Raw genomic sequence first — 13,791 nt, forward strand, 5'->3', positions numbered from 1 at the left:
AGTGAACCGATTAGTCCTTTACTCTCTGCTTGCCTTTTCCAGGCACGGCTTCCACAGTCCATGTCCTTTTAAAGGTTTCCAAAACTTGGGTCCTCACCTTTTAAATCCAGTACAACGTACAAGTCCAATTGTGCTACTTATGAGACTTTCAGCTTTCCCTGAAAATTTCAGACCCTCTCTAAAACACGAAGGTGTCATTTCCAGCTAGATTCAAGTATTCGCTATTCTGTTTATTCGAATCGAAAAATCATTTACAAAAAATGACTTTGGGAGTAAGGTTACCTTCACCCTGATCTGTTTTTCTTCCACTTTTGCGTTAAAAAAAATCATGTGACCATGGATTGCTATGGAATTCTTCACACTGATTCATTGCGGGTCTGATTTGTTTGTGTTTTTTTAAAATCTTGCTGCTTGTTTGGTGCAGTAAAAAAACCCCACCAAAAACTCACCTCCCTATTAAAATTCTTTTAAAACGTGGCAAAAACGCACCTGTGTTGTGTTTTTGTTGTGGTTTTTGAGTCACATGTCATGTAAAAAAAAATGGCAAAAATGTATGTGTTTTTGACTCGTTTTTGCAGCAGATCAGTGTGAAATTAGCCTGGAGGGCTAAGCAATTAAGACACTAGAAAAACCTGATTTTCACCCGTTATTGGACACCTTAACCATATTTACACTATTAAGCAAATACCGCCCTGACTTCTTTAAAGAATTCTGGTGAAAAGCCAATCTTCATTCAATCATCTTTTACAGATCATAATTAAACAGGAACAGCAGGCAAGGAGCCAAATCCCACGGCCAAATACATACTGAACAGTGGCGTCCCGAGGCAGGTGCGGGGGGTGCGGTACGCACGGGGGGACACCGACACCGGACCTGCTCCACAAAAAGGTAAGTTGTAAAGCAAGCCGACGATCATCTGCTTTCCTTACAACTTACCTTTTCTTGGAGCGGGTCCGGTGTCACCCCGTATAGGTTGCATACGGACGATCCTGCGGGGTGACACCGGTGTATCGGTAAGACGTGTCTCCCATGCGGGGGCGTATCCACCACGAGGCAAACAAGGCGTTTGCCTAGGACACCCGAAGAAGGGACCCTTTGAGCAGCGGAGGACAGCAGGAAGATCGATGTGGGGGAGGGCAGTTGCAGAGCGATGATCGTGCACCTCTCCAGCAGCTGACAAGCCAGGACTAGGGGAATGCCTGGAGCAGGAAGAGAAGCGATGAAAGAGCCCAGAGGAGGTGAGCTGTGTTGTCTTCTGTGGGCTCTCCCTCCTGTCATCCATCCAGCAGATTACACTGATCACTGACAGATCGTATGGGACTGCACACACCCCCCTTCCTGCTGCATGGAGATCAGCAGCCCTTGGAGAGGGGGGAGGGTTGGGTGTGTGTGTGTGGTGGCATACGATCTGAGGGAGAGGTGGGGGGGAGAGAAAGAAAGGTGAGAGGAATGGAAGAGAGAGAGAGAGAGAGAGAGGAAAAAGAGGGAGGGAGGGAAGGAAGAGAGAGGAAGGAAAGAGTGAGGGGGGGGGGGGGGAGAGAGGGGAGGGAGAGGGGGATAAAGAGAGAGAGGGGAGGGAGAGGGGGATAAAGAGAGAGAGGGGAGGGAGAGGGGGATAAAGAGAGAGAGGGGAGGGAGAGGGGGATAAAGAGAGAGAGGGGAGGGAGAGGGGGATAAAGAGAGAGAGGGGAGGGAGAGGGGGATAAAGAGAGAGAGGGGAGGGAGAGGGGGATAAAGAGAGAGGGGGATAGAGAGAGAGGGGGGGAGGGAGTGGGGGATAAAGAGAGAAGAAGAAGAGGGAAGACAGAGAGGGAGGAAGATAGAGGGAAAAAGAAGAGAGAAGGATGGGGGAGAAAGAGGGAGAGATAGAGAGAGGGGGGAGAGAATCATATGTACAGAAACACACTTATTGAACTCTCTCATTGGGGGGGGGGGGGCGCAAAATTTTTGTGTTGCCTAGGGCAGCACAAAATCTAAATACACTACTGCTCCCATGTAGATATGTCCCCCTGAAACAACTGCATGTTCCAGTTTCAGGCACGATCAGTTGATGATAGAACTACTGCTATCATCGATTGATCGTCCCTGAAACCGGGACGTGCGCAGTTGTCCCGGACCCGATCCAAGAAAAGGTAAGTTGTAAAGAAAGCCGACGATCCCCGCAGGATGGATCGGATCTGTGGATTGAGCATAATGAATCGGAGTCTGATCCATTATGCTCAATCCGCAGATCCGATCCATTCTGCGGGGATCGTCGGAGGGGGTGTCACCAAGTGTTACCGCACCGGGTGACACCAACCCTAGGGACGCCTCTGATACTGTATATACATAAACTGCATTTGCAAAGGGATTTTATGATTCTGTTCAGCCAGTCTTGTACAGCCATTCAAGTGATACTAGTATTTTCGTGTGCCATATAAAGCTGTAAATCTAGATTCAAAATAGTTCTCACCTGCTTGGTTATGCAGGGTAAAGAGAGATCTGTGAATCAAAAAACAGAATGTTATAATAATATTCCAAATTTCATGAAGCAAGACATGGCACCTTTGTGTTTTAGAAAGGAGTAGATGGATCTTTAGATAAATCAGAAAAACCTATTAGTAGCACACATGGAGTTTTGATGGTGATGCATGACAGAACCAAGTTTTGGAAAATACTTGTTAGGCAGGCCATAGATCGGTGGACAGCAACCAGTAGATCTTGGGTAGGTGACTGGTAGATCATGTTCTGGGCTTGCTGACCCACTATCCAAGAGCATCAAACAGAGCCACATAAGTTTATGTCTTCTCTGTAGTGCTGGCTCTCCTATGCCCTGTCATGGTTGGTGGGTGTAGCACCTTGGACCCTACAGAAGCATGCAGTTGAGGGGCACTTGCAGAGTGGCCCCATTTACTTGAATTCGTCTCCACACAGTGGACACAGACAAATCCCGCCAGGCGAAAACAAACTGGTTGTCAGTTTACACCCAACTGCCCTCTGATCCAATCCACCTAGACGGACAGGTCCTCTTCTTTTACACTTGCCAGTCCATAGGGATACATGGACCATCTGACCAGGTCTACCTCAAACTGACAGGTGGACCTGATCAGCTCGACCATGTCAAAGGGGCCTTACTGACTTACAGACACACCACAGAACAAGGTATAGTATGTGGATATGGTCATCTTGGTAGACGCAGGGCTGTGCTTTCTCATCTCAGAACTGCCCCCTGACGACTGGTGATTTAATAGGGGTATATTGAAGAAACAACAGTAGCAGTGGAGGAAGCACACATCCACAAAATGAATGAGGTGGAGGCAGGTGGATCCTTGAACTGCTGGTCCTCAGGTACAGTTCCTCTCCAGCAAATCGAACAGTTAGCACCATCATAGTGACATCAAATGTCTCTAAATTTTCTGAGACAAGCAGTCAGGGACAGCAGTACCTTAGATGAACTCAGATATACAGATATGAGGTTTGCCTAGGCCAGAGGGTCTCCAATCTATGGCCCTCCAGGTGTTGAGGAACTGCAAGTTCCATGAGGCCTTGCAAGACTGACAACCACAGGCAAGATTCTCAGAGACATGATGGGACTTGTAGTACTTCAACAGCTGGAGGGCCATAGTTTGGAGACCCCTGTCCTAGGCTAACCGAAAGCACAGACAAAAGGTAACTTTCTAGTTTTTGGATAGGCACATTAACATTTCTAGCTGTTCCCTATAAGATAGAAAATGTATTTTATTTAAATTTAAGTCCATTCTAACTAAGCATGTCTCTCAGAGCCGATATCTTAGTCATTTGTTCTTATGCCTCCTGCAGAAACATGATTTGGATGTTTGAGAAGTCACAATGGCCTGTTTATTGTTCTGCAAGTAAGGGGAAAGCCCCATGGGAAGCTAGGGGGCCATTTATTAGGTTTGTCAGTAGCGTTGGCAAAGTGCAATCAGTGCAACACAAAAGTAGGACCAGCTTAGTAGCTTGCCAAGCAGATATACCATTTGCTCTTCCATCAATTTGTTTTGCTGCCCAGGGAATAGCCTGCCTTTTCTATTCCAGGGCACTCCTCTATGATGAATAAAGCCCAGTTGCAAGAGATTTGTGATTAAGTATTTCTCTGAATGACTTCAAAAATGTAGTCTGATGATCAACTGTGTTAGAAATAAACCATTAGGCAAAATGTCATTATGTTACAAGTTTAATTTATAAATGAACAGGTTTATCTTAGTTTACCCGAAGGCAGGCCATATGGTCCAATTTCTCAAACACTGGGAGGAAGACTTATGAACCACCCGCACTCCAGAAAAATGCCAAAAAACTCTTCACTCTAAAAACCTCATTATGTGCCAGATTCCAAGACCCAACTATAAAAAAACATCTCAATGGTATCAACCCCGACGGTTCTCCAGAAATACAGCCCAGAGGTTTCTAATAAATGCTTCCACTGCAGGACTGAAAAAGGGCTCAACCCTCCATGTGTTGTTGGTCCTGCCCAAAATTCAGACCCTTTCGGATGAAGATTAGAGAAGTCTCCTAAAAAAAAAAAAAATTTAACCAGATTCCGCAGGCCTTCTTCTTTCTATGTCATTCTACCATCCCCACTACAACTCTGTCCACACCTACCTCAAATGCTGCCAAATTCTTTATCCCTCTGAAATGGAGACCCTTCTCTCCCTATATTCCTGTGGCTACCTGAAATCGAAAATGTTAGAGAAATAGACTTAAAGCCTTACACAACTTAAAGCCTGACACAAAGGCCACACCTAGCCTCCTAATTGGCCCCCTCCTCCCCCAGATATCCCCAGTCTCCCCTACCCCCAGTTTCTCTCACCCTTCTTCCTCTGTAGCTCCATCTTGCCCCACACACTCCGCCGCCTCACAGATGTTCTATGGGCGCCGCCATATTGGCCGCTTCAGGCATGCACTGCATGAATGGATCCTCCGGGGGACCAAAACTGGCCAATTCACGATAGGCTGTGGAGGTAGGGGTAGGACTGAAGAGGCAGAGTGTCCAGAGAGGCAGAGAATTAAAAATTTTGACCCAATAAAGGTTCCAGGAGCCTTTCATGTGGCAGGGACCCCTACTGCCCATGGGTCCTCAAGCAGTGCCCGAATGGTCAGCCCGCCCTTGGAACAGTTTATTTCTGAACCATTAGGTTCTCAGTAGAACATGTATCCGTTTTAGTCTATTTAAACTGAATTTCTACAGAATTTTGGAGTTACCGTAAAATTATGCCACAGTAGAACTCTAGGCAAAGAAGTAATACACAGTTAAATCCATATACGGTAACTGTTTTCCATGCCAAGGCATTGTCAATGCTCTGCAGCTAGTTTTTTGAAGCACAGACCTCTGATATGCTGCATAAACAGGCAGGTAAGAGCCCTACTTCCTATGGCACATCTTTGACTTCAGCCAGCTAACTCCAGCAGGTATCCAGGATAAGGGTCCAATGAACAGGTTTCTTACATGGGAACTTCAGAAAGAAATATTGGTATTGCTTGACTGACTGTGAAGTGTAGCAGTGAATCACTGGGCTGGCTGAACAGAATCATTATTCTGACTCAACTACGAGGCCATAAACTTTCTCCAGTGACGTATACAGCTATACCACGTGGTGTTGAATTAATCCCTTGCATTGGGTCAGATAGTTTAACTCAATGAATAAACTCACATGTTGAGGAAGTCAGATGAGGAAATACATTCGAATGTTCCGTTTAATGGAGAAAAATCATAGGTAGAAACGTTAATGTTGTAGCCTCATGGAAAGACGCATTCAGTAAGACCGGATACAGTGGAATGACTACCAGAGAGAGGCAGAGGGGAGGGATATACACAAGTATGGTGAGAGACTTCAGCTTAGACAGAAGGAGAAAGACACAGAGCAATAATAAACAAGTAATGGTCACAGAGAAATAATCAAATAGTAGCACAACACTCCCCGTCTGAAATCTTTAGATTTCATAACTTCAAAATATATATATTCAATAAGTCCAATTCTGAAGAATGTCTTGGAACCTGTAACAAGAAATATGCAACAAGCAAACCTAACATAAGTTCAACTGGATGGCAGAACATGTAGTAATCCAGCATAGGGCATCTTCAGAGAATACTAAAGTTCCAACTAAAAAAAAAAACCATGGTTATCTGTAATCTACTCCCTTCCGTCCAATAGCATGGCATAGTGGTTTCATAAGTCAGTCACCTGGCAAAGGGAGTTCTAACTCTGTAATTGGTCAAGTAAATATTTGTGTTGATCCTCCCTTGGTTACCTTGTCCTCTACGTTCTGGACTTTGTCATCACTGGGCATAACTTTAGTAATAAGATGCATAGGCCATTCATTCCGACAAACTTCCTTGTCCTTTAGGAGAATGAGATCTCCAACCTTAAGGTTAGGCTTAGATGTTTGCCACTTGTGACGACCTTGAAGATGATGAAGATACTCCTGCCTCCAGCGATGCCAAAACACATAGGCTAGATGTTGCAGCTGTTTCCATTGACAGCTGTAGATATTCTGAGAGTCAATTTCACTTGAAGATATTGCAGAATTCTTCATGCTACTCCAATCATTCGTTCCGAGGATCCTCCCATGTGTGAAGAATGTGAAGGGTTAAACAACCAAGTACATCCATTGTTGGCCAAGAAATTGTCTAATTGCAACTCTTTACATGCTCCAACAAAGTTAGTACCACAGTCAGATCTCAGTTGTTTGACTGGTCCTCTAACAGAGAAGAATCTTTGTAGAGCACAGATGAAGGAAGAAGAATCCACAGACTCAATCACTTCTATATGTATCGCTCGGATGCTAAGACAGGTAAACAATACAGCCCACATTTTACTATTGGCAGCTCCACGACGCGTTCTCCGAGTGATGACAGACAATGGACCAAAAACGTCTGCTCCAACGTAGGTGAAGGGTGGATCTGTACTTAGGCAATCAGCTGGGAGACTCGCCATTTGTTGCTGCTGATGTCTTCCTCTTAACTTGTGACACTTGACACACCGGAAGAGCAGGGAGGAAACCACCTTTTCATACCAACAACCCACAAGCTGGCTGATCTGGTAGCACCTTCTGTAAACCGACGGCCTTGGTGTTGCACCCATTCATGGTGGTGACGAACCAGAGGAGTAGCAACCTGATGTTGATTTAGTATGATTATAGGATTCTGTTCCTTGCTGCATAGGCCAGATTTCCCTATACGACCACCAACTCTCAGTAGCTGATTGGTGTCAATTATAGGGTTTAGATTCTGATCCTGATACACCTCTTGTTGCACACAACAGATAATTACCTCTTCTGCGTGTGCAATATCTGCTGCTGTGGGGCATCTGGAACAAATGTGCCAGCCATGACACTCTGATGTAGAGTTCTTCGCAAAGCAACAAGCAATGTGAATTAGGCGAGCCAATCAGTACTGTTAAATCACCTATTAAGAAGTGGAAAGTTCAGGATCTCTTGATACCAAGCCAAGGTCAGGTAGACCAAGAAAGATTGCAGCCACAACTGTCAGAAGAATTGTTTGGGATACAAAGGGAAACCCATAGGTAACCACAATAAAAATACAGGCTGCTCTGGAAAAAGACAGTGTGGTTGTGTTGAAGGAGCACAATATGATACTTGAACAAATATGAGCTGCATGGTCGAGGTGCCAGAAAGAAGCCTTTACTGTATCAATGACACAAAAGGCCCAGTTAGGCATGTTAAGGTGTTGTCAGGCATATTGTAACCGGGCTTTTTTGTGTCATTGGTGCAGTAAAAGCTTCTTTCTGGCACCTCCACCAAACAGCTCAATTTTGTTCAAGTATCACCGTATTGTACTCCTTAAAAACAACCACACCATCTTTTTCCAGAGCAGCCTGTATTTCTATTGAGGTTGCCTGTGGGTTTTTCTTTGAGTCCTGGACAATTCTTCAGTTATGGCTGCAATCTTTTTTGACCTACCTGACCTTGGCTTGGTATCAAGAGATCTCCGAACTTTCTACTTCTTAATAGGTGATTTAACTGTACCGATTGGCATATTCAAGGCTTTGGACATCTTTTTATGTCATTTTCCATCTTTATAAAGTTCCATTACCTTGTTACGCAGGACTTTTGACAGTTCTTTTCTGATCCCCATGGCTCAGTATCTAGCCTAGTCAGTGCTTCCACATAAGAACTAACAGACTCACTGACCCGAATTGCAATTTAAAAAGCCACAGATGTGGGACATTAACCTCTAATTGGCATTTTAACCCATGTGTGTCACCTTGTGTGTCTGTACCAAGGCCAAACATTCCAGGGGATGTAAACTTTTGATCATGGCCATTTGAGTGATTTTTGTTGTTATGTTTTAAAAAGGAGCCAAACAACTACTTAATAATAAATGGCTTTATGTGATCATCATCCTTCAATAAAAGATCATTTTTTGGCATGATCTGTCATATTTTCAATACCAATGCCAAAATTTCACAATTTCTGCCAAGGTATGTAAACTGTCGGCACAACTGTATACATATACAGGGTCCAATTAGACAGGAGCCAATAACCTACCAGCATGTCTGTGGATTGTGGGAGAAAACTAGTGTAGCCAGAGGAAACCCATGAAGGCACAGGGAGATTATCCATGCAGATAGTGTCCTGGTCAGGATTTTAACTGAGGACGCAAGAGCAAGAATCTGTTCTTATTTAATAAAGACCCGAAGGGAGTGGAATTTTCAGACACCACCTGGGGCCAAATTATTGACTAGAGACCAGTGTTATCAGACAACATCTTCTCTTAGCACTATTTATTGCCTATGAGAGGCTTCAGCTGTCAGTGCTTGTGGATATCTCCTAAACTGGAGATTTATTCTAAAATTTGAAAAAAAAAAAGTTAAGGCAAACTCTTAGCTGCAAATCGAACATCAAAATGTTTTTAATTCTTTTGATTTATTTATTTATTTATTTTTTTACAGCCTGAGACTGTAGCCACTGTGAAACGTACAATGGAAGCTCTGTTTGAAAGAGGAGCCATCATTCGAAACCTGGAGAGCCTTGGAGAGAAGAACCTTCCTTTCAGGATGTCTAAGCACAGCCAATATCACAGTCGAGGAGGGTATGACACCCTTTTTTTTTTTTTCTTCATCATACTTTAGTAAACGAAAACGTATTTTTTTTTTTTAAGTGTTGGGTTATTGTTTGCTTCCTGTGTCTTGTTGGCGAGGTTTCAAATGACTTAGTGATTTTAACGGTTATTTTTTTTTTTTTAATAAAAAACAAGTCTATACTTACGTGCTGTGTGTAGTGGTTTTGCACAGAGCAGCCTGGATCCTCCTCTTCTCAGGTCCCCCACAGGCTCTCCTGGTTCCTCCTTTCTGTCGGGTGCCCCCACAGCAAGCAGCTTGCCGTGGGGGCACCCGCTGCACTGTGTGTCCATTCACACATGGAGCCGTGGCTTGGCCTTGCCCCTCTCTCTCCTCATTGGCTGACTGGCTGTGATTGACAGCAGTGGGAGCCAATCGCTCCTGCTTGCTTTTTCAGCCAATGAGGAGGCAGAGACCGGGGACAGCCGAGGCTGTTTACATCGCTGGATCGCGAGGAGGCTCAGGTAAGTATTGAGTGAGCGGGGGGGGGGGGCACTGCTGCACACAGAAGGTCTTTTACCTTCATACATAGAATGCATGAAGGTAAAAAACCTTCAGCCTTTACAACCGCTTTAATGTCCTGGAGGTACAACAAGAAACCAAAGGAAATCCTTACAAAGTGAAGAAAATAGGTGTCCCCATGGGAAGCCTTCCACTCACATGCTGATTTGGTGACTTCTTATAAATGTTGGATTCCCCATTGCTTTCTGTTTCAGTGGCTATGGTCACCAGGACAAATATAGAGAGTGAATGCCTCTAGTATGGCTATAGATGTCAATAAAAACCCGACTGGCTTTGTTACTCCTCTATCCAAAACTAAAGAAAAAATGGCTATACATATACTTAATTAGGTGCATAGCTCCCAACCTCCTGAGATAGGTTTTCTTTTAGCAAGTGTGTGTTGGTAAAGGCTACACCATCCACTAAGAAAGTCATGAATAATTCATATGTAGAGAATGATTGGTTGGTTGGCTGGCTCATTTTCTTACTTTTTTGTGTTTGTACCTTTTTGCTGGTAGGTCAATTGACCCCTGTCTAAAATTTGCCCTATGATATTCTACTGAGCGCACCCAAGGTGGCTACCCCTGTATACAACTCTCTTGGGTGCGCTCAGGTAAGCATCTGAAGTGTATAATGCAATAATCCATCCGCTATATTACTTCCCTTGTTATTTACAGGTTTACACATTGGATCTAAATACCATTGAAGATGGTAGCGAAATGGGGGGTTGGTTTGACAAAGAGGAATTGTCCTTCCAAGACAGATAGGAGCTGCATACAGGGGTAGCTATCTTGGGTGCACTCAGTAGAACATCATAGGGAAAAATTAACCTGCCACCGTGTCTTTGCAATGTGGGAGGAAACTGGGGTACTTGTAGGAAACTCATGCAAGCACATGGAGAACGTGCGGATGGTGGTTGTCCTGACTGGGAATCAAACCAAGGACCCCATTGCTGCCAGGCAGATGTGCCAACCACTAAGCCACTGTACTGCCCATATCACAGTGATCACGTTCTGGAGGCCACCTACTGCCCTCCAGCATAAGGTACCCCTCAAAGGGCTGTCGGAAACCTGCAGTAAAGGATGCAGCAACATGGAAGCTCTGACCTTTTACCTTTTTAATGGACTGCTGACAATCACACAGATATGAGCTTGCTGGACATCTCAAAGCCATATAGTGTATAATTGTGTAGGTATGTTTGTGATTTAAAGGGTTAGTTTACCTTAACCAAAAAACTGCCTGTGCAGGAGGTAAGGGGAGACTGCTTATATAACCAAAATGTGCAGCTTTGACTAAAGTTAAATAATGCCTTTGCTATAGGTGTAGATCATCTATGTACCTCCCAAAGCCTGGCTAAAAAAGCTCCCAGCGATGGTAATGTCTTGTTGCTAGGAGGTTGCTAAGGCACTACCAGCGGTTGCTTGTCATCCCCTTCATTACAGGAGTGAACTCTCAAACCTCTTTCTCTGTCATAGCATCACTGAGCTTAGAGCTACTACACCGGGGAGTAGTTGCAGGGGGAGTTTGAGCTTGCTCCTGTGATGTTGGAGGAGAGCAGTAATGGCTGGGAGTGTCTCAGCAACAAGGGAGGACAGATTGACCCATCTCTGGGAATTTTCCATTCATGCTTCTAGAGGTTTGTGAACCGCCTACACCTATTGCAAGAGCATTATTCAACTTTGGTCACAGCTGCACAGTTTTTTTGTTTGTTTTTTTTTACCTACAGGTGACCCTTACCTGCATAGGCATTTTCTGAAAAAGATGAACTAATCCTTTAACTTAGGTTTTTGTTAGGTTGTAGGTCAAAAGAAAACAATATTTTATTTATGTTTAATATTAAAAAAAGGATCAGAGCAAGGCATGCTGCTAAATAAACAATATCATATGTTTCTGTGAACTGAGCAAGTCATGGATCCTCTATGATGTGGAAACTTCCATTTATCTGGGCCTGACGGATTTAATTAGCACAATTTAGTCCCTTTTGTAAATTATCCGTTGTCACTTTTTGTTAGTTGCTAAAGTCTTTGTTAGTGCGGAGATGTAAGACCACCTCGGAGGGTATCCCTGGTGGTTGCTTGGCAACTGGTAATGCCATGAAGTCAGCTGATCAGAAGTGTATAGCGGGAGGAAAGGGGTGTCTGCTTTGGGTTTAACCCTTGTATACAGTAAGGGGGGAGGGCAGCGTCCTATCTCAGGACAATAGCACACACTGGCATTCCAGGCTTGTATAGTAAGACCGTGATGAAATAAATTCCCAACCCACTAGAAAAGCAGAAGTCTGATTGTTAGCTGTTGGCAACTCTTCAACTCTGCTGATGTAATCCTATAATTAAGGGGATTTTTAGTGAAACAATGCTAAGAACTGGGATAGCTGGCGATCCGAAATGACCCCTTAAAGAGGAACTTTATCCTCTCCTTTACCTTTTTTTTACAGGGTTTTTTTACAGGGTTATCCCCAAGAAAAGCATACTCACATGTCCGATGATCCAGAGGTGTCCTGTAGGGATCCGGAGCTTCACTGCTTTACACCCAGCCCCATGCTGCCATCTTCTTCTCTGAAGACCACAGGAGCTGGCTCTAGCTTCTGGGTTCTTGCAGCTAGCCCCCTGATGACATGCACTGCAACACATCAACAGGGGGAAGTTTACAAGAACTCAAAAGTGACCCCCCCCCCCCCATCCTCCCAGCTGTACATTCACAATAGTATACTAGAGTACCCAGTAGAGACATGAGTCCATGGTGTCGCCAACATCCCCACCTTTTTTTGTTGCTTGCAGCTGCAGGATAGGGAATCCAATGGCCATAGTTGATTGAGCCCATGTCCTGCTATCATGTGACCGTTTTCCGTAGGTTTGCCCATATAGTAGCTCATCCCTACTCCAAATCTGTTATAAAGAGGCACATAGGATTCAAGGTTTTAAAATTAAGTCAGTGTATTAATACCATCCCAAATGAAAGCAGCCCTCTTTTGCTCAACTGCCATGAATCCAAGTTGTGTTTCTCTATTGCAACTGCCAATTTACAATTTCCATGGCAGGTTTGAACCTGATTGGTGGTCAAGGGACAATAAAGGAAGTTCTTCACACTGCCACCTGGACTGAAAGGTGTGAACGTGGCCAAAAGTGTCTTCAGATCTATTGGTTTACACCTGAGCTGGCCTGGCTCAGGTGTAAACTGGGTATAAAGCAGTGAAGAGCCAAGGATATGGTTCTTCAGTGCTTTACACCTCAGTCTGACTCCGCCATCATTTTCTTTGAAGTTGTTGGGAGCAAGATGTATCTTCTGAGATTTTCCATTACCTTCCAGAAAGTGAGGGGAAATCTCTCCCAACAGGAACACAGACACCCACAACAACTAGATAGCAACTCTAACATTTACCTGTTTTAACCAAAATTGAATAAAAAGTTTTGGCTGGAGTTGGGCATTAAATCCCATCAATATACCCCGCCTCTTTCTGTCCATCAATGAACAGAACAATGAAAGTTTCTTGAAAAAATGAAGGGAAACCCCGCACTAATGGTAGTAACAGTATAGGAATACAAAAATAAACCAGAAAGAAATATATGAATATAAGGCTCATATGTTACCATTGCGCAGCTACCACTAAAGTGCACTCACCACACTCCTACAGTCGTAAACCAAAGCAACTGGTAGCTGGTTTATGGCAGCATTATAAACTTGGGTTTTAAACTGCTATGCTAACTAAAAAAAAGTGATTACCGTAGTTTAGAAGCAATGCCTAGGTCAGTTTTATATGTTTAGGCTATTGGGAGCTGTATTTTAAAGTTATTTTCTATCATTTATTTGTAAAAGCAAATGAATTATACTAAAAACGTCTGTTTGGCAGCTACTCATGGAACAAGTGCCAGGGCTTTGGTCATGTGGTTACTGCTGGGAGGTATTGCTATCCAGGCAAAGCCTGCCATTCAGTATACAGTATCATAATATGCCTAAATAATTGACTCAATTTCTAAGGCAATGGAGCCTTGGTACTGGTCACATGCTCCCCCCCCCCCAGGCTTTTTGAGTTAGTTTTACACCTCTTTAGTTTAGGTTAACACTTGCTCCTGCGCATTAGGGGTACAGCAGCCCATTCATTTGAATAGGCAGCTTTACCCACAAGAAACGCAGGGAAAGAAGTCCTAGAATCTTTTTTGCAAACATGCCAAACGGAATCTTATGGCACCCCTGTGTGTCTGCTGAACAGCAGTGC

At 44.0% G+C, this 13,791-nt stretch overlaps 1 protein-coding gene across 2 annotated transcripts in view; it reads left to right on the top strand.

The window, feature by feature from the left end:
• The window catches only part of MRPS6 (mitochondrial ribosomal protein S6), a 96,618-nt gene that overhangs the window by 66,005 nt on the left and 16,822 nt on the right, over nt 1–13,791 (top strand). For both annotated transcript variants that reach the window (XM_089677944.1, XM_089677943.1), the window contains exon 2: nt 8,910–9,049. In XM_089677944.1, the coding sequence (XP_089534070.1) occupies nt 8,910–9,049 (140 nt within the window). The remainder of the gene's footprint in view (nt 1–8,909; nt 9,050–13,791) is intronic.

This window comes from Staurois parvus, unplaced genomic scaffold (genome assembly GCF_062004578.1).
Source record: "Staurois parvus isolate SC_StPar_1 unplaced genomic scaffold, SC_StPar_1.0 ptg000195l, whole genome shotgun sequence".
Lineage (NCBI taxonomy): Eukaryota > Metazoa > Chordata > Amphibia > Anura > Ranidae > Staurois > Staurois parvus.